Source organism: Oncorhynchus mykiss, chromosome 18 (assembly GCF_013265735.2).
Source record: "Oncorhynchus mykiss isolate Arlee chromosome 18, USDA_OmykA_1.1, whole genome shotgun sequence".
Lineage (NCBI taxonomy): Eukaryota > Metazoa > Chordata > Actinopteri > Salmoniformes > Salmonidae > Oncorhynchus > Oncorhynchus mykiss.
The window spans coordinates 33558374-33579047 of record NC_048582.1 but is presented as its reverse complement, the minus strand read 5'-3'; the positions used below and the strand labels follow the sequence as shown (position 1 = coordinate 33579047).

The window sequence follows — 20674 nt, the reverse complement described above, 5'->3', positions numbered from 1 at the left end:
TTTTATACCCTTCTGGTGCAGAGCATATAAACATGAATAAACCCACCTAATTGTCATGATATCACAATTTTCCAGGAAGTGGAATTAGTCAAATATTAAAATATGTAGATAATTGTCTACCTACATAATGACACATATCAATAAAAGAATACACCAGAACACCTGATTAAGTGTCACACAACACCTTCAAAGGTCTGTTACATAAGCTTATCACTTCAACCGATCGCTGCCCGCAGCTGCCCGCCCATCTAGCATCACTACTCTGGACGGTTCTGACTTAGAATATGTGGACAATTACAAATACCTAGGTGTCTGGTTAGACTGTAAACTTTCCTTCCAGACTCACATTAAGCATCTTCAATCCTAAATTAAATCTAGAATGAGCTTCCTATTTCGCAACAAAGGCTCCTTCACTCTTGCAGCCAAACATACCCTCGTAAAACTGACTATCTTACCAATCCTTGACTTCGGCGGTGTCATTTACAAAATAGCCCCTGACACTCTACTCACAAAATTGGATGCAGTCTATCACAGTGCCATCCGTTTTGACACCAAAGCCCCATATACTACCCACCACTGCGACCTGTATGCTCTCGTTGGCTGGCCCTCGCTACATATTTGTCGCCAAACCCACTGGCCCCAGGTCATCTATAAGTCTTTGCTAGGTAAAGCCCCGCCTTATCTCAGCTCACTGGTCACCATAGCAGCACCCACCCGTAGCACGCGCTCCAGCATGTATATTTCTCTGGTCACCCCCAAAGCCATCTCGTCCTTTGGCCTCCTTTCCTTCCAGTTCTCTGCTGCCAATGACTGGAGCAAATTGCAAAAATCACTGAAGCTGGAGACTCATATCTCCCTCACTAACTTTAAGCACCAGCTGTCAGAGCAGCTTACAGATCATTGCACCTGCACATAGCCCATCTGTAAATAGCCCACCCAACTACCTCATCCCCATATTGTTTTTTTTTTTTTTTTTGCTCCTTTGCACCCCAGGATCTCTACTTGCACATTCATCTTCTGCACATCTACCACTCCAGTGTTTAATTGCTATATTGTAATTATTTTGCCACTATGGCCTATTTATTGCCTTACCTCCCTAATCTTACTTCATTTGCACAAACGCTGTATATAGACTTTTCTATTGTGTTATTGACTGTACATTTGTTTATTCCATGTGTAACTTTGTGTTGGTTGTGTCGCACTGCTTAGCTTTATCACGTCGCAGTTGTAAATGAGAACTTGTTCTCAACTGGTCAACCTGGTTAAGTATAGGTGAAATAAAAAAATTAGACCAATGGCAGCTATGGCTACAGGCTGCATTTTGGATACACATGTTGTAGTGGGGTGCATAGTTTTCTGTTATTATATAAAGCCGTGGTTGTTGATGTGTACAGCTAAATTTCAGATATATTTTTGTAAAGTTTTGGAATGAATAGTGTGTGGAAATTTAGCAAATTGACACACAATAGTAGGACCAATCTACCTTACGTTATTAAAGCTTTAAAGCAAGACTAGTTGTGCCCCCCCCCCATGGATTTGAAATGCCCCCTCACGCATGTCATCCTGGAGCCGGGTCTGTTGGGCCTGACGTTTTTTTCTTGTTAACGTTACGACTATGGAAATGCTTGTATCACACCCCGGATTAATGGCTGAAATGGGCTCAATTGAGTGCATTGTCTTTCCGTTGCATCTATAAGAACGCTAAAACTTTGTCTCGGAGTAAACGCATCGTCTTGACACTTACAGTGTCTTCGGAAAGTATTTAGACCCCTTGACCTTTTAGTTACGTTACAGACGCGTTACAGCCTTATTCTAAAATGGATTAAAATAGTATTTTCCCCTCATCAATCTACACACAATACCCCATAATGACGAAGCAAAAACAGGTTCTTAGAAATGTTTGCTAATTTTTACAAATAAAAAACGTAAATATTGCATTTACATAAGTATTCAGACCCTTTGCTCAGTACCTATTTGAAGCACCTTTGGCAGCGATTACAGCATTGAGTCCTCTTGGGTATGATGCTAGAAGCTTGGCACACCTGCATTTGGGGAGTTTCTCCCATTCTTCTTTGCAGATCCTCTCAAGCTCTATCAGGTTGGACGGGGAATGTCGCCGCACAGCTATTTTCAGGTCTCTCCAGAGATGTTCGATCGGGTTCAAGTCCAGGCTCTGTCTGGAACACTCAAGGACATTCAGAGCATTGTCACGAAGCCAGGTGAACCTTCGCCCCAGTCTGAGGTCCTGAGCACTCTGGAGCAGGTTTTCTTCAAGGATCTCTCTGTACTTTGCTCCGTTCATATTTGCCTCTGTCCTGACTAGTCTCCCAGTCCCTGCCGCTGAAAAACATCCTCACAGCATGATGCTGCCACCACAATGCTTCACCATAGGGATGGTGCCAGGTTTCCTTCAGACGTGACGCTTGGAATTCAGGCCAAAAAGTTCAATCTTGGTCTCATCAGACCAGAGAATCTTGTTTCTGAGAGTCTTTAGGTGCCTTTTGGCATACTCCAAGCGGGCTGTCATGTGCCTTGTACTGAGGAGTGGCCACTCTACCGTCTGGCCACTCTACCATAAAGGCCTGATTGGTGGAGTGCTGCAGAGGTAGTTGTCCTGCTGGAAGGTTCTCCCATCTCCACAGAGGAACTCTAGAGCTCTGTCAGAGTGACCATCAGGATCACCTCCCTGACCAAGAACCTTCTCCCCAGAATGGTCAGTTTGGCCGGGCGGCCAGTTCTAGGAAGAGTCTTGGTGCTTTAATTTAAGAATGATGGAGGCCACTGTGTTCTTGGGGACCTTCAATGCTGCCGATACGTTTTGGTAACCTTCCCCAGATATGTGCATCAACACAATCCTGTCTGCGGACAATTCCTTTGACCTCATGGCTTGGTTTTTGCTCTGACATGCACAGTCAACTGTGGGACCTTATATAGACAGGTGTGTGCCTTTCCAAATCATGTCCAATCAATTGAATTTACCACAGGTGGACTCCAATCAAGTTGTAGAAATATCTCAAGGATGATCAATGGAAACAGGATGCACCTGAGCTCAATTTTCGAGTCTCATAGCAAAGGGTCTCAATACTTATTTAAATAAGGTATTTCTGTTTTTAATTTTTCCTAAATATGCAACAATTTCTAAAAACCTTTGTTTTTTGTCATTATGGGGAATTGTGTATAGATTGCTGATTTAAAAAAATATTTAATCCATTTTAGAAAAAGGCTGTAATGTAACAAACTGTGGAAAGGGTAAAGGGGTCTGAATACTTTCCGAAGGCACTGTACGTCACAAGAAAGAGAAGAAAGACATCATTTTGATGGGTGTGCATTTTTTGTAGAATTGAAAAAAAGTAATAATTGAATGCAGTTGAAATGTTTACAAATTATGCTCTGAAATGAAAGCAACTTCCAAAATTGAACATTCGGATTATAGTCATACTATGTCTGATCTTGCAAACAATGTAAAGTATGTATAGATAGGTGTTATTTAGAGCCAAGTCTATTGATTTGTAATCTGAAACTATCCTGCTATTGACACACCTGTTGAATTATGCGACAGAACGTGACAACAACAGTAATTAATGAGGCAGACTAGACAGCGCTGGTGACTGCAGGTAGGCATAGATTAGTGGAGATGGTGGGAGGAGCTATAGGAGGACGGGCTCATTGTAATGGCTGGAATGGAATTATTGGAACGGTGTCAAACATGGTTTCCTTATTTGTTTGATAGCGTTCCATTTATTCCATTCCAGCCATTACAATGAACAAGTTTTTGGTGGTTGCAGCCCTGTTCCACCACTTTATGTATTCATATGTATTAATATATGCAAAATAACCCAGTGTATTTATGCAAATGAGGCACATCTAACTTTATTTTAACACAAAATAAAATACATGATACCGTTAGAAAATGTATGTATGAGTGCATTCTAAGAAATAAAAAAAGTTCAATTTGACAATAAACCCAAGTCCCTGAACTCCATTATTTTGTCTGTGCCAGTTAAATGTTTTATGTGCTATAATTCAGTCAATATCTGATTTAAAAATATATATATATACAGTTTGGAGTATCTTCATCCATTGTCCAGCTGTTGGATTCATTATAATAGTTTTTAAATTTTAAATTGTTTTTAAACCTTTTAGCAATTTTTGATTACCGTTACTAGTGACTGTACATAATAGTGTCATGATGACAGCAATCTTATTTGTTTCTCTCCTTTTGTTCTCCTTCTCACCATCTTTCTCTCCATCCCATCTCACAGCAGAGTCTCTGCATCGTAACACATGTTCTATGGGGATCACCAGTCTTTGTCTGTTTGGTACAATACAACATGTAGCACCTCAGAGCCCAACTGCTAGAGCGGACAAGCAGGTACTGACCCTGTGGTTTCATCCAAGTAGAAAGCTACAATAAAAATAAGAAAAGTAATTCTTAGCTTATTTAAGTGTAATTTTTTGATAATTACTGTGTCATTTCTCAGTTAACCTAGCAATGTGTGTACTGTTAAATAAAGTGCTAGCCAAACTCCTGGCCCCTGGTGCCACCCTGGTGGCCATCTGGCCTTCGCCTCGACAAACTATTCACAATAAGGACAACTCCTCCATAGGTTTCCATTGAATGATGTTATTGTCGGTTGTAGTTCTTAGATACACAATGTATTGAAAATGGTTTATTCTGGAAAAGACTACAATGTTTATTCAGGCTAGTTTCACTCTAAGCTTTAGTTCCAAGTACCAATTCAAACTGGTTTAACTTCTAGGGCCTAGAATACTCAACATCCTACTACAGCATCGGAATGAACAGCTAATCAATGTATGTACTTTACTGCATTCACATTTGCAACACGTCAGAGTCACTATTCACTTTTTAATGGAATAACTTCTCAACCATGTCACTATTAATTACCATTATCATGCGTAGTGAGTTTCCCCATTGAGCATGTTGCTCTTTTATAGAGATAACCTTTCTATGTATTCTATGTGCAATAAATAATCATACCGAATACACTTTTGAAAATATTTGCTACTACGAGACACTACATGGTGTATTTTTGTGTGTGTGAAAGGCTGGAACAAATAATAAAATCAAGACGTCAACTTAACTTTTTGACTGAGCATTTCAATGTGATGTAAATGATAAGATACTGTCTGCATTCCAGACTTGTGCTGGATAAAACCTGCTATACTTCATTCTAGTCTCCATCTGCATCACACCTTTAGCAGGAAACTGGATGTTTCCCCATTCATTTGATTAGTGTTCTTTCCCGTCTCTGTAAAGTGAATAGATTCTGCAAATAGCCCTCCTATTGAGAACAACAAACACTAGCCTCCTACAAGAAGATGAAGAGTAAAATTTTGATTGTGCTGACTGTCCTGGTGGTCTTCATAGCAGTGGGTAAGTCATATCAGCTTCTTCTGTTCCTATGGCAATATTCAAAGACAGATACAGTAATAGGTTGTGATTTGATTAGTTCAGGTTTTTCGCAAATTCTGTACTAGGTGCTTTTATTTTCTAAGGCTATAAAATTGTAATATGATATAATGGTAGACATCCAATGGATGCATGTCACATATTCTGTACACAACAAAGGAGTTTGAAGAACCTGAGAGTGCTTTCTATTGTTTTAGTCTGATTACCAGTAATAATGATGCGTATTTTCCATGGGTACCGAGGCCATTCTTATACTGTATGACAAGTTTAGTCTCCTGTGGTAGCAGTACCTTCACTAATAAGAGGATATTGACTCTATTGTAATGACTGAACCACATTTAACTGGCAAACTTGTAGATAAGAGAAGCCACTAAACACACTTCTAGTTTCAGGGCTGCACTGTGTACAACATCAATTTACACAGTATACAATCAACCATTCATTTTCCTATATATATATATATACCTGATACAAATACATACTGTGAATGTCTAAACATGTACATTTCAGCTTTTTATTGTGAATTGCTGGGTGAGTTATAGGTATGACGCAATCTGTCTTCTTTCATTCTTCCACCTGATGCCACTCATGACGTTCATGCTCCTATCTACCTACTGTATCATTGTTTGTGTCGTATTGTATTGTGTTGAACTGCACATGATTCATCCACTTATCTTGCCTCTCCTCCATGTTCCACAGCCCAGTCCTTGACCTGTAAGCAGTGCAGTGTGGGGCTCTTTGGGACATGTTTCTTTCCCAAAAACATGGTGTGTGACAACTCCACTCTCAACTGCTTCACCGGAGAAGCAAGTAAGGAAACCTGTACACAAAGACTTGTGAATATGCAATGAATTAGCAATCACTGAGTGTACAAAACATTAGGGACACCTTCATAATATTGAGTTGCACCCACTTTTGCCCTCAGGACAGCCTCAATTCTTCCGGTTATGGACTCTATAAGGTGTCGAAAGCTTTCCAAAGGGATGCTGGCCCATGTTGACTCTAATGCTTTCCACAATTGTGTCAAGTTGGCTGGATGTCCTTTGGGTGGTAGATCATTCTTGATACACACAGGAAACTGTTGAGCATGAAAAATCCAGCAGCGTTGCATTTCTTGACACACTCAAACTAGCATGCCTGGCACCTACTATCATACCCTGTCAAAAGGCAGTTAAATCTTTTGTCTTGCCCTCTATAAATGGCACACATACGCAATCCATGTCTCAATTGTATCAGTGCAATTGATTCCTCCCCTTCATCTATACGGATTGAAGTGGATTTAACAAATGACCTGAATAAGGGATCATAGCCTTCACCTGGATTCACCAGGTCAGTCTGTGTCATGGAAAGAGCATGTTTTCCTAATGTTTTGTTCTAAATCTCATTCCATCTAGAATTCAATTCCACTGAGATTCTGACACTCCACACCCGTGGTTGTCTGGACTCAGACCTGTGTGGCAAGACCATCACTGCAACCATCTTTAGTGCTGGTGTCACGAGCAGCTCCTCATGCTGCCAGACAGACCTGTGTAACGGGGCCAGCTCCGTCCAGGTCTCTGTGACTGTGGCACTCAGCGCCGCCCTGATGGCCTGGGGTGTTTAGACTGGACAAACAATGACTTCTGTTCACAGTGTTGTTTAAACCTGTTACACTTCTGTTCACACTGTTTCACACTGTTTAAACAGGTTTCAGACTACTTTGTCTCCATCCTCTATTAACTAGGTTTGGCACAGTGAGCTCAGAATTTGTCTTAAACTCCTCATCTACTTTAATAACATTTATCAACTGAATAATACTTGCAACTATGATACGCAACAACTTAAAGTGCCTTTACACTACTCTACTGAACACACATACAAATACTGTAATATTATTCTGAATAATAAAGGAATTAAGTTGTGTCACAAAATGGGGAAAAAAGGTGCTGTTTTTCATTGTTGACACAATAATGTCCTCTACACTTTTATATTCAGACATTTTAATTGAGAATGTACTGTTTGGACAAAATTCTGAAACAATAATGGATGTTTGCATGATAATAAGTTGAACAAATACTGCTTTAGTTAGGAGGCTGCCAATCTGTCAAACATAAGAAACTGTAACTGAGTAAATGGTCAAATAAATTCAAGACAAACTTATACATCTAGGGTTAGGGTTAGGCTATGGCTCAGGTAAGGGTTGAGCCAGTGTGTGGACATCAAGCTAGTGTCCGTGTACATCATTTGGGTGTCTATTCACATTAGCCTACGTTAATGTGTCTTCTACAGTAGGAGATTCCACCCTGACACCATAGGCAGCCGAACTCAGCTGGCAGACAGGCTGATGGAATCGTTCTCCACCCTGTTTCCCTGCAACTCACTTTCAAACCAATACCGCCATCAAGTGCATGAGAGAGACGACAGCACATTCGTGAATCGACGACTCGGCCCAATGCTGTCAAATGTCCAGAAAATAGTACTTAAATTAGATGACTGGTGGGTTTGATTTCAGATTCAGTGTGGTTCTACCACACCAAATACCTACATATGCATATTTCAATATAAGCACGTCAATATATATAAGCACCTCTCATTGATCTCAAAGGCCAGATTTAAACACAGCATCTGTTTCCCCTGATGAATGTAATTGTATGTACACATCATGTAATAACAATGGTATTATTTATAGTAGCTTGTGTTTTATACCCTTCTGGTGTAGAGCATATAAACATGAATAAACCCACCTAATTGTCATGATATCACAATTTTCCAGGAAGTGGAATTAGTCAAATATTAAAATATGTAGATAATTGTCTACCTACATAATGACACATATCAATAAAATAATACACCAGAACACCTGATTAAGTGTCACACAACACCTTCAAATGTCTGTTACATAAGCTTATCACTGACGCTTGAGTGCCTGACCCGATGAGCAGACAACCGACATTTAAATATCTTCATGTACAGTAGGCTGCATTAACAAGATGAAACCACTCAATATCGCGGTCTGCCGGTCGTTGGGCTAGTACAGGTGCAATTCCTTCCACGTTGTGTAGGCTTCTTTTTTATTTCATAACCCAAATTGCATAGGTGACCTACTATAGACTAACGGAATAGTTGGGAACATGTAATTACACCTTCCCTTCTTCGCCCCTCTCTTTTCCACATCTCTCACGTACACACACAATCGGTGGAGTTGAGTCGGCTAGGTTAACATCACTCGTTGCTAGTTGAGCGTTGTTGGCTTCCACCATCAGGAAATGGAGGATGAGTGTGTAGCGAGCGACACAGAGGGAGGGGAAACTGACTAGACGTTTACTGGAAGTCCCACACAGAACGTGAGCGAGGTAAGGAAATCATACATTTGTTACAATTTAGACTACATTCTCACTCAACCAAATCTCTTGGAAGGTTGCTATTAAGTCATAACGGTTTACAGTAGGACCTTATTTTCTGATGTTTGTTTTGTATTCGTTTATATAAACTACAGAATATGTCTTGTCATAGCAGACGGTGCGGTCAAGCCCTTGGTCGACATCGGGTTTCTGTGTATTATTGAAATGAACCTAATAGGCCTATCAAAAAATGTGTGTAATACTGCACATTGACAGTTGTTTCCCGTCCCAAAACTAAACTGCCCTGTGTCACCTTTAGGTCTTCCAGTTCCAGTGGCAACATTTTAAACAAAAAGATGAGTGACGAAAATAGACTTCAAGTTGAACTTTTTGTGAAGGTAAGCGACATCATCCAATCCATTTTGCTCTGACATGCATAATCATATCTTGGACAAGTTACTTTGTAAACAATGGGCCATTACATTACGCTATCAACATGTCACTATGTGGTAGCCTACAGTGTCATCTATTTTACTGAAACATCATAATGGCCCAAGCATTTCTAAAACAAGATTACCTATCGGTGAGTAAAGTCAACTGTTGTCACTGGTCCTTCTCGGAATTTGTTCAAAGACTAAACGCCTAGAGAAGGCCTAATGGCTTTCATAGTTGGCAATAGCCTATATTTAATAAGATGGAATTACATTAGGCTATTTATTAACAGAAGCTATGCCTATTGCTGCACTCCATTTGGCACTTCGGTTGAATGGCCAGAAAATGTACTAATCTTATTAAATGTACATTAAGATAATACATATGCCATATAGGCTCCTTAATCTATATTTAGTCAACTGGCCAGAGCAGCCCAGGGGGTTGTGGTCATTCGGAGGAAATGATCCAATATAAAAATAGTGAGTCTTTTTTTCCTGCTCTCATGGTCCTTCATGGCCGATAATGATTTCTCTGTGTGAATATGTAGATGTGTAACTTTTTTTTTGTAAATGCATAAAAGATGTTCTTGTGTAGCAGCTTAAAATGCTGACTTGTCCATTTCCCCACCATTCTAATTTCAGGAGACCCACAGTCCCTACTCTTTCACACATTGCATTGTATATTTGAGTAAAACCATTTAATTCCTTCTATGAAAACATTTGAACTACACACATTATTGTCAATTCCATTCTCACTCACCTTACATGTTACATCTAAGCCAAGTACATTTCAAAATTATTTAGCTTATGTAGGCAACTTTATAGTGTATTTATGTTTAGAATTCATCTAAAACCATGTGATCCTTGTTTGACTTCCCCTATCGATCTTCTGTATTAAATGATCTTCTTGTTTGGATGAATGACCATAATATAAGGACTTCTACCCCATTCTAGGCAGGCAGTGATGGCCAGAGCATTGGCAACTGTCCATTCTCCCAGCGCCTCTTCATGGTGCTGTGGCTCAAAGGAGTCACTTTCAACGTCACCACCGTGGACATGAAGAGGTCTAATGCCTATCAATCTGTATTTATATTACATATACATTTATATTACATTTGCACATGTCTAAGCTACTATCTGTCTTTATACACCGTCTTGTACCCTTGTACCCATTGTACACTGAACAGAAGTATAAACACAACATGTAACATGTTGGTCCCATGTTTCATGGGCTGAAATAAAAAATTGGGGAATGTTCCATACATAAAAAGCTCATTTTCTTTAACATTTTATGCACACATTTGTTTCAATCCCTATTAATGAGCATTTCTCCTTTGCCGATATAATCCATCCACCTGACTGTTGTGGCATATCAAGAAGCTGATTGAACAACATGATCATTACACAGGTGCACCTTGTGACGGGGGGCTGAGGAGTATTTCTGACTGCAATGAAACCCTTTTGTGGGGAAAAACTCATTCTGATTGGATGGGCCTGGCTCTCCAGGGCGTGGCTGCACCGCTGCCCAGTCATGTAAAATCTATAGATTAGGGCCTAATGAATTTATTTCATTTGACTGATTTCCTTATATGAACTGTAACTCAGTAAAATCTTTGTCCATTGTTGCATGTTGTGTTTTATATTTTTGTTCAGCATAGTAAGACTTAACTCTTTTTTTTTGTCACAAACATATACATTTTTCACATTCACATACGCTCATATGTCTTCTACCTCTTTCTCACTCCCTCTAATTCTGTCATTGTTGCAAATCAAATTTGATTTGTCACAAACACCGAATACAACAGGTGTAGTAGACCTTACAGTGAAATGCTTAATTACAAGACCTTAACCGACAATGCAGTTTTAAGAAAAATACAAGAAAATAAGAAACAAAAGTAACAAATAATTAAAGAGCATTCCTGTTTGTTCCTCTGTCATTTTCTGTCTCTTGATAGGAAACCAGAGATCCTTAAGGACCTGGCCCCTGGTGCTCAGCCCCCCTTCCTGCTCTACGGGACGGAGGTGAAAACCGACACCAACAAGATAGAAGAGTTCCTGGAGGAGAACCTGTCCCCTCCAAAGTAATCACTCCTTCCATCATTTTATCCTTCTATCCATCCTCTGATCATACCACCAGACAGTTATGTTGCTACTTGTATCAAGCAAAGTTTCATACCCTTCCAGGTCTATGTTACATGTGCCATTGTTGTGTTGAAGAATCATTTGTATCTGTTGTTTGCCTCTGTAGAGTATGTTGATCGTTTATGTACATGCATGAAGGCTTTTGATACTTTATATTTTTAACATTCGTATTTATGTTCCTCTCGGAAGACAATATGTTTTCCTCATGATACCTCACTGACTGAAATGTTTTATGCCTCCCCAACCCCCTCCCACAGATACCCCCGCCTGGCTTCCAGGAACCCTGAGTCTAACACAGCCGGCCTAGACGTGTTCTCCAAGTTCTCAGCCTACATCAAGAATTCAAACCCCCAGCTTAATGACAGTGAGTGACAATGACAAATCAGGATGAACTGAGCCTGACCCTTCATGTACAACAACATTGTTGCATGCTAGCAAGCACTAGGGCCGGGACGATACCAGTATCACGATGCTCGTTAGTATTGTGGCAAGGAAACAAAACAGATGTAACTTCTTTCGGAACCCTAATATTGTAAACAAACATCATTATGTTGTCATCGAGAGTCACATTGATTTGTTTTCCAAGCTATAGCATACAATATTTTATATACTGTACATCAGGTTTTTAAATGACCAAAGAGTTTGGCCTGCTTCGTGTTTTCATTTTTTTCATGGAAAAAATATTGCAATACTGGTATCGTCACAAGCACCTGCAAGAAGCTCCCACAATCTGTCTCTGTTTTCCAAAACAGCAGGGAATGTCTTTGTTAATGGCATTATGCTCTGAGCTTGGCGTCTCTGAGCTTGGCGTCTCTTCACAAAGCGGTCGCATGTTGTCTTGTATTTTTAGCAGCTCTTTCACGCTCTACTCAGATAAGCAATTGTCATGTGCAAAGATTCAAAAGGATATTTTAAATGACTCTAGTTCAACAATTTACAACTGTGCCTCAAGTCCTTTAAACTATGTATTTTGTTTTGATTCAAATAATGTTGTAATGATATTAGCATACAGGGCATTTGGAAAGTATTCAGACCCCTTGACTTTTTCCACATTTTGTTACGTTACTGCCTTATTCTAAAATGTATTCAATTGTTTTTTCCCCCTCATCAATCAACGCACAATACCCCATAATGACAAAGCAAAAACAGGTTTTTAGAAACGTGAAAAATGTAAGTATTCCATTCACATAAGTATTCAGACTCTTTACTCAGGACTTTGTTGAAGCACCTTTGGCAGCGATATCAGCCTCAAGTCTTCTTGGGTATGACGCTACAAGCTTGGCACACCTGTATTTGGGGAGTTTCTCCCATTCTTCTCTGCATATCCTCTCAAAACTTGTGAGGTTGAATGGTAAGCGTTGCTGCACAGCTATTTTCAGTCTCTCCAGACATGTTCGATTGGGTTCAAGTCCGGGCTCTGGCTGGGTCACTCAAGGACATGCAGAGTCTTGTCCCGAAGCCACTCCTGCGTTGTCTTGGCTGTGTGCTTAGGGTCATTGTCCTGTTGTAAAGTGAACCTTCGCCCCAGTCTGAGGTCCTGAGCACTCTGGAGCAGGTTTTCATTAATGTTCCTCCTCTACTTTGCTCGTTCATCTTTACTTGAATCCTGACTAGTCTCCCAGTCCCTGCCACTGGTAAACATCCCACAGCATGCTTCCCCGCAGGTATGGTGCCAGGTTTCCTCCAGATGTGATGCTTGGCATTCAGGCCAAAGAGTTCAATCTTGGTTTCATCAGACCAGAGAATCTCCAAGTGGGCTGTCATGTGCCTTTTACTGAGGAGTGGCATCCGTCTGGCCACTCTACCATAAAGTTCTGATTGGTGAAGTGCTGCAGGGATGGTTGTCATTCTGGAAGGTTCTCCCATCTCCACAGAGGAACCCTGGATCTCTGTCAGAGTGACCATTGGGTTCTTGGTGACCTCCCTGACCAAAGCCTTTCTCCCCCGATTGTTCAGTTTGGCTGGGCAGCCAGCTCTAGAAAGAGTCTTGGTGGTTCAAAACGTCTTCCATTTAAGAATGATGGAAGCCACTGTGTTCTTGGGGACTTTCAATGCTGCAGAAATTATTTGGTACCCTTCCCCAGATCTGTGCCTCGACATAATCTTGTCTCGGAGCTCTACGGACAATTCCTTCGACCTCATGACTTGGTTTTTGTTCTGACATGCACTGTCAACTGTGGGACCTCATAAAGACAGGTGTGTGCCTTTCCAAATCATGTCCAAAAAATTGAATTTCCCACAGGTGGACTCCAATCAAGTTGTAGAACCATCTCAAGGATGATCATTGGAAACAGGATGCACCTGAGCTCAATTTTGAGTCTCATAGAAAAGGGTCTGAATACTTATGTAAATAAGGTATTTCTGTTTTTTATTTTTAATACATTTGCAAATATTTATAAAAACCTGTTTTTGCTTGGTCATTATGGGGTATTGTTTGTAGATTGATGAGGAATATTTTTTATTTATAAACTGGGTTGTTCACCCATGAATGCTGATTGGCTGACAGCCGTGGTATATCAGGCCATATACCACGGGTATGTCTGAATACTTTCCGGATGCACCATATATATAGAATAGTAATTATATTTCTATGAGTCATATTGTTTCATGGTGCAGCACATTCAATTCCTTCTTTCAGAGGTTTGTTTCAGTCTAATCACAGGGAGCTCAATGAAGGCTTTTCTCGCTTGATACTACTGAGGAGCTTTACCTTTGCTCGTACTACAGTTTATGTACGTGTTTCAGTCTTAATCCATGTGTTGTACTTTGTGTGTTCTCTGCATGGTCAGACCTAGAGAAAGGCTTGCTCAAGGCCCTGAAAAAGCTAGACGAATACCTTGGCTCCCCACTTCCTGACGAGATTGACGAGAATAGCGCTGATGATGTCACTTCCTCCTCCCGTCCCTTCCTGGATGGGCAGGTCCTCACTCTGGCCGACTGCAACTTGCTTCCCAAGCTGAACATTGTCAAGGTAATCCTTTGTTTTAAGCCCTGCCTGTGGCCTAGCATGAGGTCTATAATCAAATCAGTATTAATTGAGGTTGGTGGACCACTTGTTTGCTAAATGTTCCCACATGTACAGTAGTAACTTCAGTGAAAACTGCAAAGTAAGATCACAAGGACATATTCACATATTAGCATTAGTGTTCAGGCAGATCCAATGGGCTCTTTTGATCATTATTGTTTGGACTACAAACGCACAATTATATTTATTGGCTATAACGGTTACCTTTCTTGTCTTAGCTTTTTTGTATGTTACTTTTTGTTTGGTTATTCAGTGGCCACGTGTATTCAGAATCACCTTTATTCACCAAATACATTTGCATGTACAGGAATTGACTCAGTGAAATGGTGCTGTCACAATAAACAGAATATACAGACGGACAATAAGCAGAATATACAGACTAAATATATTGACGCAGAATTTATACACTGAAGCTAAAAGCCAGAAAGTACAGATTACACTATGAACACTAAGCACCATTAGAACTATGCATGTAGAGATGTATGAATAAAAAATATTTTTACAGGATGATGTGCAATGGGGGAAATAACTCTCCCTTTCTTCTTCTCTTTTTCCCTGTCTCTCTGTCCAACCCGAAGGTGGTGTGTCTGAAGTATCGCACTTTCTCCATCCCCAAGTCTCTCTCCAACCTGTGGCGGTACCTGGATGCTGCGTACGCCCACGAGGAGTTCTCCTCTACCTGCCCCAACGACACAGAGATACACATCGCCTACTCAGCCGTGGCTAAAGCACTTAAGTAGGAGGACAAGGGGATCTCATCAGTCACACACACCAGCAAATACACACATACACACACACCTGATCAGATATCCTAGACACACTCACCTACCTACTTGTGGCACTGTACATGTGGCAGCATACACACACACCAATGCACTCAAACATACAGGCACTCCCTCAGACACACGCACACCATTCCAACAGTCTTTCTTGAGAACAGGAAATCAAATCACTGTAAGATCAAGTTGAACATTTTTCATTGACCACTTAAGAGTTTGTGAAACTCTCTGAGGCGTATAGTTTATGGTTCCCTTTTTGTCACGTGGCACATCCACTCTTGATACTGTGTATTCAGGGGCAGTTACACACAGTTAAAGTTGTATACACGGGCAGTAGGTTACATATGGTTGCATCCAACTGAAGGTATAGTGGTCTGTTCAGTCTCTATGATTAATTCTGCACTGCATACATTGCCACATTACCCCCTATTAATTTCTATCTCTCGGCCAAGCCATAAAAAAAACTGTTCCTGTTGTGATTACACACATACACGCATACCTAGACCAGTTTAACTGCTACCTGCAGCTGAAAGAGAGAGGTTAGTTCTAGGCGTGTCTACAATTATACATTATTACCGACATATTATTACAGTGTTGATATATTGTTCAGGGCAAACAGCCGTTAACAGGGTGGATGACATGGTCAGTTTGAACCAGTCATTTTATACATGCTAAATGATCAGAAGTTAGGCTCAGGGAACGGGAAAGCAGGTCTTGGGCCAATTGTAGTACATTGGGGCACACTATACAGAGGTGTTTCTCAGCACACATTTATCCACACAGAAAACGATTTCAACAGATCTCGGCTTCTCCTTTCTCCGGCTTGTAGCGCTGTGAAGGGTTTATCAAGCTTATGTCCCCATTGTAAAGGCTCTTTTGCTAGTGAATCAAATCAAATTGTATTTGTCACATGGGCTGAATACAACAGGTCTGTAGACCTTACAGTGAAATGCTTACTTCACCAACAATGTAGTTTTAAGAAAATACCTTTAAAAAAAAAAGTCAAGAGAATAAAGTAACAAATAATTCAAGAGCGGCAGTAAAATAACAATTGCGAGGCTATATACAGGGGGTAATTCAAAGTGAAGGATATTTTTGATACAATAAAAAAAAAACTGTGAGAGGCTCCTATTGCAGAGCAGTTGAGTTACTCCAGACAAAGTAATATGGCTATTGTCGCTGTTTATGTTAAACTAGGTTTTTGAGGAAGTACTTGACTCTGTATGGCCTTGAGGCACCAAGCCCGTTCAGTCATGTTTCACTGTAAATCTGCGGGAAAACTACAGGATGTAATGCAGACGTGCACACACCTCCTCGCATGACTAAACCATAAACGTCACATTCATACAAATTTGAGATGTTCTTTGCATAGAAACTGAAATCTCCAAGGGGAGAATGCTACGGGATTGTGAGTTTGTACTCTTTGATATGGTTAATGACAATGAAAGACTCAATTAAACTTGAAAAAAGAAAAGAGTTTGAACCTTTAGTGAGCCAAAGGAAGGGTTTTACTTGAGGTCTATTGAGGTGGGTGTTGTTTAGGTTGTTTAAATCGACAACACCTTTGAACCTACTACCGTCCTGTGCTTTGTAGTGCACACTTTGAAGTCTTCCATTTTACAGTGACTTGAAATTCAGTCCCCTGGGAAAGAACTGGAAATATTTGTTTGGGTTCTATACAATCCATATCAGCGTATCAAGTTCAGCGTTACAGCGTGATTGACATTTAAAGGCAATGTTCCGGCTTTAAAGGAGATTGTATTCACGCTAAACGCTGCATATGCCGCTCAATCGGAAATGAGCTCTCTATAGTGCAATCTTCAGCGACACAGATCGAATAGAGCGCTCAGACTGACTCATAGATGGTGCAGTCTCATGGTACTGACTTAAGTGGATCAGCTTAAAACAGCCTTGTTTTAAGCTGATCCAATTTGAGTGTACAAAACCTTTGTGTACAAAACATTAGGAACACATGCTCTTTCCATGACATAGACTGACCAGGTGAATCCAGGTGAAAGCCATGATCCCTTATTGATGTCACCTGTTAAATCCACTTCAAATCAGTGTAGATGAAGGGGAGGAGACGGGTTAAAGAAGGATTGGAGACAATTGAGACATGAAGTGCGGTGACATGCACAAAATAATATGATTATTGTGGATAGTCAGGTTAATATAGTAGTTTGCTTAAAATGTTAACATGCTTTGCAAGAATACCAATTTCCCTAATGATCCTGTTTACATGGACACATCTGAAGTCAGGCTACCTGATGGGACTTTTGATAAATGCAGAAAATAGCCAATCAAAATAAACGTTCTACCACAGTAACCATGTTATTTTTGAGAAGACTATTAGATTCTGAGTTCGGACACAAAGTTTGTGTGTGAAAGCTATTTATAAGATGCATACTTTCCGTTTTTAACAACTCACTTCACTCGCGTTTAAGATGGAGACTTGCGCTACCGATGCTGGCACATGCTCAGATCAAATACACCGCTAATAATTTGAAAGATTGCTCAGAAAACCAGTTGTTTTAATCGGCGTATGCTTACTTTGATTTTGACCTTAAACCGATTAGGATAACCAGAGTAAGGGGTTTACATGACTAATGCCATACGTGGCCTTCTGCCATAATCAGTTTAATATCGAATGGTTAGAGGGTGAATGGGCAAGACAAAAGATGTAAGTGCCTTTGAACGGGTATGGTAGTAGGTGCCTGGCGGACCTGTTTGAAGTGTGTCACGGTAAGTTCCCCGTCCACTCAGTCTCCTAGCTCCCCGTCCACTCAGCCTACTAGCTCCCCGCCCACTCAGTCTACTAGTTCGCCGTCCAGTCAGCCTACTAGCTCCCCGTCCACTCAGTCTCCTAGCTCCCCGTCCACTCAGCCTACTAGCTCCCCGCCCACTCAGTCTACTAGTTCGCCGTCCAGTCAGCCTACTACCTCCCCGTCCACTCAGTCTCCTAGCTCCCTGTCCACTCAGTCTACTAGTTCGCCGTCCAGTCAGCCTACTAGCTCCCCGTCCACTCAGCCTACTAGCTCCCCGCCCACTCAGCCTACTAGCTCCCCGCCCACTCAGCCTACTAGCTCCCCGCCTACTCAGCCTACTAGCTCCCCGCCCACTCAGCCTACTAGTTCCCAGCCCACTCAGCCTACTAGCTCCCCGTCCACTCAGCCTACTAGCTCCCCGCCAACTCAGGCTACTAGCTCCCCGCCCACTCAGCCTACTAGTTCCCAGCCCACTCAGCCTACTAGCTCCCCGCCCACTCAGCCTACTAGTTCCCCGCCCACTCAGCCTACTAGTTCCCCGCCCACTCAGCCTACTAGATCCCCGCCCACTCAGCCTACTAGCTCCCCATCCACTCAGTCTACTAGCTCCCTGTCCACTCAGTCTACTAGCTCCCCATCCACTCAGTCTACTAGCTCCCTGTCCACTCAGTCTACTAGCTCCCCATCCACTCAGTCTACTAGCTCCCTGTCCACTCAGTCTACTAGCTCCCCGCCCACTCAGTCTACCAGCTCCCAGCCCATTCAGCCTACTATTTCCCCGTCCACTCAGCCTACTAGTTCCCCGCCCACTCAGCCTACTAGATCCCCGCCCACTCAGCCTACTAGTTCCCCGTCCACTCAGTCTACTAGCTCCCCGGCCACTCAGTCTACTAGCTCCCCATCCACTCAGTCTACTAGCTCCCCGCCCACTCAGTCTACTAGCTCCCCGCCCACTCAGTCTACTAGCTCCCCGTCCACTCAGTGTATCTTTTCAGTCTTACTGGCAGTTTGACATGAGAGAAAAAGTCATTTTTGTCCGATTTTGAGCATTTTTATCTGGAAAAAAATATTTTGGGTGATGTTTTAGTCATTCAAAAGGCTTATTTTACATGGGAATCAGAATGGCTGCTCAGACCTTTAAGCCAAAGCTTATTTGGAATTTACGGTATCATTTACTGTTTACGCATAAAATCACCTAGAGTGCATTACCATTTGCAGCAATTTACTGTAAATAACTGTATTTTACTGTTAGCTTTATTGTATAATACTGTCAAAACAACAATCAAGTTTTACAGTGTACTTTAGAGGGAAAATGTACAGTACCTACTATGACTGAGATATGTGGTTGTCACACCTAGCTATCTTATTAAGATGAATGCACTAACTGTAAGTCGCTCTGGAGTCTGCTAAATGACAACAACAAAAATGGTTCAATACATGTAAGAACTGCAACGCTGCTGGGTTTTTCATGCTCACCATTTTCCCGTGTGTATCAAGAATGGTCCACCATCCAAAGGACAACCAGCCATCTTGAAACAATTGTGAGAAGCATTAGAGTCAACATGGGCCAGCATCCCTGTGGAACACTTTTGACACCTTGTAGAGTCCATGCGCCGACAAATTGAGGCTGTTCTGAGGGCAAAAGGGGGTGCAACTCAATATTAAGTTGTTCCTAATGTTTTGTACATTCCGTGTATTTTGTATGTCTTCCAGGGTAAGGTTTTGTAAGACTATCACCTAAGTGCCATTCACGTTATTGAATAGTACAGCCATGAGGATGTCATTTGCAACATATTTAGCATCGGAGGTGGCGTTGTTATGTCAGCTATTTTATACTTTCGTTTCCTCAACATGTGGGATGACCCACTGGGCACATTTGGGTCATATTTGGTTAAGGCAATGTTCAATTCGATTTCAACCTTTATTTACGCACTTAAAAGGAAGTTTGTTGAATTCCCAGTGTGTTATCCCTATGCTTTCAAGCATCTAAAAGCAACCAAATTCCAACAGAAAGACAATGTCTGATTTTTGGTTTAGTTGTCATCTGAATGTATCACTGTACTTTTAACCATTTAAAAGCACAACAAAATGAAAATGGGAATACAATGTCAGATATTTGGTGTGTATACAACAACTTAATGTGTTATCACTGTGCTTCATCTAATAGCACAACCAAATGACCTGGATTGCAGTTGAGATTACAGTATAAGCACATAGTGCAAGTGATCAATGCTGTTTGAGATTCTGCACTGAATATTATAGCAATTGTGAAGATCTCCACAAACCTGTGACATTTGCATATATTCATGATTACATAAGAATACATTTATAGTTACAGTAACTTCAAAATGTGGCCATGGATTTGTTACTCATTTTGAGGTTGAAGAAATACTGTTACAGTTTGCAATACGGCCTTAAATGTAGGCGATTTACTGTATTACAAAAGTAATAAAGAATTGTGCTTGCTTGACAACACAACCAAATATCACATTTTAAAGAATAGGACTGAATCAAACATTATTTGAAGTGCATTTAAAGTTTGATTTGATTTAGTCCTATTCTTTTCTTTGGTTGAGATGGAGACGTGAATCTAACATATCAATGATTAATTTGTAGTTAAACTGGAATTAAAGCCAGACTAGGTCAATGGCATTGATGGTACTATCCAAGCAGAAGATACATCTCCATCAAATGCTGATATTTGGTTGATAGTTTGTCTACAAATTAATAATTGATACAGTGCCTTCAGAAAGTATTCACAAGTATTTATGTTACAAAGTG

General features: G+C 41.0%; 2 protein-coding genes across 2 annotated transcripts; both read left to right on the top strand.

Moving 5' to 3' along the window:
* Window positions 1–5181: 5181 nt before the first annotated feature.
* LOC110496044 (chloride intracellular channel protein 1) lies at window positions 5182–18206 on the top strand. The gene is made up of 9 exons (XM_021571686.2): window positions 5182–5395; window positions 6131–6241; window positions 6826–8763; window positions 9071–9149; window positions 10137–10246; window positions 11138–11263; window positions 11582–11688; window positions 14114–14295; window positions 14928–18206. Exons 4-9 carry the CDS (start codon window positions 9108–9110, stop codon window positions 15087–15089), a joined length of 729 nt encoding a protein of 242 aa, XP_021427361.1. The 5' UTR covers window positions 5182–5395; window positions 6131–6241; window positions 6826–8763; window positions 9071–9107; the 3' UTR covers window positions 15090–18206.
* LOC110496045 (ly-6/neurotoxin-like protein 1) lies at window positions 5341–7034 on the top strand. Its single transcript, XM_021571687.2, has 3 exons — window positions 5341–5395; window positions 6131–6241; window positions 6826–7034. The coding sequence occupies exons 1-3, from the start codon at window positions 5341–5343 to the stop codon at window positions 7032–7034; spliced, it is 375 nt and encodes a 124-aa protein (XP_021427362.2).
* Window positions 18207–20674: the final 2468 nt, after the last annotated feature.